At 35.3% G+C, this 3,935-nt stretch overlaps 1 protein-coding gene across 1 annotated transcript; it reads right to left on the reverse strand.

Moving 5' to 3' along the window:
- Positions 1-1,024: 1,024 nt before the first annotated feature.
- Positions 1,025-2,490, reverse strand: LOC137639798 (fap1 adhesin-like). The gene is made up of 2 exons (XM_068372040.1): positions 2,322-2,490; positions 1,025-1,602 (listed from the first exon to the last, which is right to left on the reverse strand). The coding sequence occupies exons 1-2, from the start codon at positions 2,488-2,490 to the stop codon at positions 1,025-1,027; spliced, it is 747 nt and encodes a 248-aa protein (XP_068228141.1).
- Between the last annotated feature and the right edge of the window lie 1,445 nt (positions 2,491-3,935).

The following is a 3,935-nucleotide window of genomic DNA, read 5'->3' on the forward strand; positions in this document are numbered from 1 at the left end:
GCCCCTGGGCTTATAGTATCCTGCTTTTCCAACTAGGATTGTAGCTTAGCTAATAATAATAACTAGCGTAACCCTTATAAATTACACTAAATGATATTTTTATACTAATTATCTTGTTCCTAACCTATACATGATTTGTATATTTATTTTAAAAATGAGCAATACATGAAACAATTCACTAAACTTCTTTATATACAATATTTCTAGTGAAGGTAGTTCCTCTTCTCTGGCCATGAGTAAAAGTATTCTGAGGACAAATTTTCACTCTTACACTGTTGTCCATGAGTAAAGCAAGGTTGTGGTAAGTAGATCCCAACCTTATCGAAAGTCTGTCCTTGAGCTTTAGTAATGGTCATTAAATATGATAGGTGGACGGGAAATTGAGTAATGTCTAGGAAGATTTGAAGCAAAGGGTGATCTGAATTATGAGAAATCTTTTACAATAAGAACGGATTAGTCGTTAAACGAAAGGCCTGAGATTAATCTTATAATCTAGGTTATGGAAATTGATAGAACTCAATTTTTTGTCTATTATTTAAAAAAAAGTCAGGTGCTAAAGACAAAATTGGGAAAACTATATAAGATGTGCTTTGGTTAAGTAATCAAAGTCTAATGTGAATTTGTAAGAGTATACCATGAAATTATTTCTGTTTTCTTGAAAGCGTGACACACGAATATACCATGAAATTATTTCCGTTTTCTTTAAAGCGTGAAACACAAAATAAATATAATAACACACACGCAATCGTATTAATATATAGATAACAACTTAGTAGATCGACATTCATTTTGGCATAATAATAATAATAATAATAATAATAATAATAATAATAATAATAATAATAATGATCTAGTTTCAACTTAATAATTATTGGGCCTACTCTAAGTTTTCTCTCGGCAGTCCCAGGCTCGACCCCGATATGATACAGAATTCTATATCAGTTGCAAATATATTTTATCAACGATAAGCAAACAAATGCAAAGGATTGCAAAGCCCAACATTCAATTCAGGAACTCTAGTGCATTATGCAACAGTTGCCAATAGTTCCACTGAGACATTACTTGATACAGTTCTAGATAGTTCCATCGAGACATTATTTGCAACAGTTCTAGATAGTTCCATTGAGACATGACTTGCAACAGTTCTAGATAGTTCCATTGAGACATTACTTGCAACAGTTGCCAATAGATCCATTGAGACATTGCTTGATACAGTTCTAGATAGTTCCATTGAGAAATTACTTGCAACAGTTCTAGATAGTTCAATTGAGACATGACTTGCAACAGTACTAGATAGTTCCATTGAGACATGACTTGCAACAGTTCTGGATAGTTTCATTGAGACATGACTTGCAACAGTTCTAGATAGTTCCATTGAGACATTACTTGCAACAGTTCTAGATAGTTCCATTGAGACATTACTTGCAACAGTTCTAGATAGTTCAATTGAGACATTACTTGCAACAGTTCTAGATAGTTCCATTGAGACATTACTTGCAACAGTTCTAGATAGTTCCATTGAGACATTACTTGCAACAGTTCTAGATAGTTCCATTGAAACATGACATGCAACAGTTCTAGATAGTTCCCTTGAGACATAACCTGCAACAGTTCTTGATAGTTACATTGAGGCATGACTTGCAACAGTTCTTGATAGCTAAATTGAGACATGAGTTGCAACAGTTCTTGATAGTTACATTGAAGCATGACTTGCAACAGTTCTTGATAGTTACATTGAGACATTATTTGCAACAGTTCTCGATAGTTCCATCGAAACATTACTTGCAACAGTTCTAGATAGTTCCATTGAGACATCACTTGCAACAGTTCTTGATAGTTCCATTTAGACATAACTTGCAACAGTTCTAGATAGTTCCATTGAGACATGACTTGCAACAGTTCTTGATAGTTACATTGATACATGAGTTGCAACAGTTCTAGAAAGTTCCATTGAGACATTACTTGCAACAGTTCTTGATAGTTCCATAGAGACATTGCTTGATACAGTTCTAGATAGTTCCATTGAGACATGACTTGCAACAGTTCTAAATAGTTCCAAAGAGACAATACTTGCAACAGTTCTTGATAATTACATTGAGACATGAATTGCAACAGTTCTTGATAGTTACACTGAGACATTACTTGCAACGGTTCTAGATAGTTCCATTGAGACGTGCTTGCAACAATTCTTGATATTTACATTGAGACATGACTTGCAACAGTTCTTGATAGTTACATTGAGATATGACTTGCAACAGTTCTTGATAGTTACATTGAGATATGACTTGCAATAGATCTTGATAGTTACATTGAGACATTACTTGCAACAGTTCTAGATAGATCCATTGAGACATGACTTGCAACAGTTCTTGATAGTTCCATTGAGACATCACTTGCAACAGTTCTTGATAGTTCCATTGAGACGTGACTTGCAACAGTTCTAGATAGTTCCAATGAGGCATGACTTGCAACAGTTCTTGATAGTTCCATTGAGACATGACTTGCAACAGTTCTAGAGTTCCATTGATAGTTCCATCGAGACAATACTTGCAACAGTTCTAAATAGTTTCATTGAGACATTATTTGCAACAGTTCTAAATAGTTCCATTGAGACAATACTTGCAACAGTTCTAGATAGTTCCATTGAGACAATATTTGCAACAGTTCTAGATAGTTCCATTGAGACATTACTTGCAACACTTCTTGATAGTTCAATTGAGACATTACTTGCAACAGTTCTAGATAGTTCCATTGAGACATGACTTGCAACAGTTCTAGATAGTTCCATTGAGACATGACTTGCAACAGTTCTAGATAGTTCCACTGAGACATTACTTTCAACAGTTCTAGAGTTCCATTGAGACATTATTTGCAACAGTTTTAGATAGTTCCATTGAGACATGAGTTGCAACAGGTCTACATAGTTCCATTGAGACATGACTTGCAACAGTTTTAGATAGTTCCATTGAGACATGACTTGCAACACTTCTAGATAGTTCCATTGAGACAGTTCTTGATAGTTCCATTTAGACATAACTTGCAACAGTTCTAGATAGTTCCATTGAGACATGACTTGCAACATTACTAAATAGTTCCAAAGAGACAATACTTGCAACAGTTCTAGAGTTCCATTGAGACATAGTTGCAACAATTCTTGATAGTTCTATTGAGACAATACTTGCTACAGTTCTAGAGTTCCATTTATAGTTCCATTGAGACATTACTTGCTACAGTTCCAGATATTTCCATTGAGACATTGCAACCTCTCATCATCACAAGAAATGTCTCCAGACAGTTACGCCTCCCAATTCATAAATATTCAGATGCAATATAAAGCGGATTCAACCCAAGGGATCTCAGGGGAGGATGGAGGGATATGCCCTTATCAAGAGGTGTGGAGAGCTGCCATATATCCTATAGGATGACGGGGGGGGGGGGGGGGCAGTATAGGGGAGAATCATATACAGTAGTCTAGAGGGGAAGGCATCTTCGGATTCACTCGAGATATGGGTGACTTGGGAGTCAGGTTGTTAAAGCTAATTATATATCTATGGAATTTAAATTGGGTAATCATATATATATATATATATATATATATTTATGAAAATTTGCGGGTGATGAGGCATAGAAAGGCCATAAACAGACGGAAAGTGGAACGGCATGTCTGAGGCCTTTGTTCTGCAGCATACTAGTAACAACTGATGATATATATACTGTGTATATATATATATATATATATACATACACATATATAAGGGGTTCAAAGTAGGTAATGCTCTCTCTCTCTCTCTCTCTCTCTCTCTCTCTCTCTCTCTCTCTCAAAATATGGTTAAGGATACCTGGCTAAGAGTTTTCTTGCTCCTAGAAGACACTGTTCTATACTTTTCGAGGCCATAAATTTTTATTGACTTCAGAACTACCGTTTTTTTTTTCTT

Source organism: Palaemon carinicauda, chromosome 4, assembly GCF_036898095.1.
Source record: "Palaemon carinicauda isolate YSFRI2023 chromosome 4, ASM3689809v2, whole genome shotgun sequence".
NCBI lineage: Eukaryota > Metazoa > Arthropoda > Malacostraca > Decapoda > Palaemonidae > Palaemon > Palaemon carinicauda.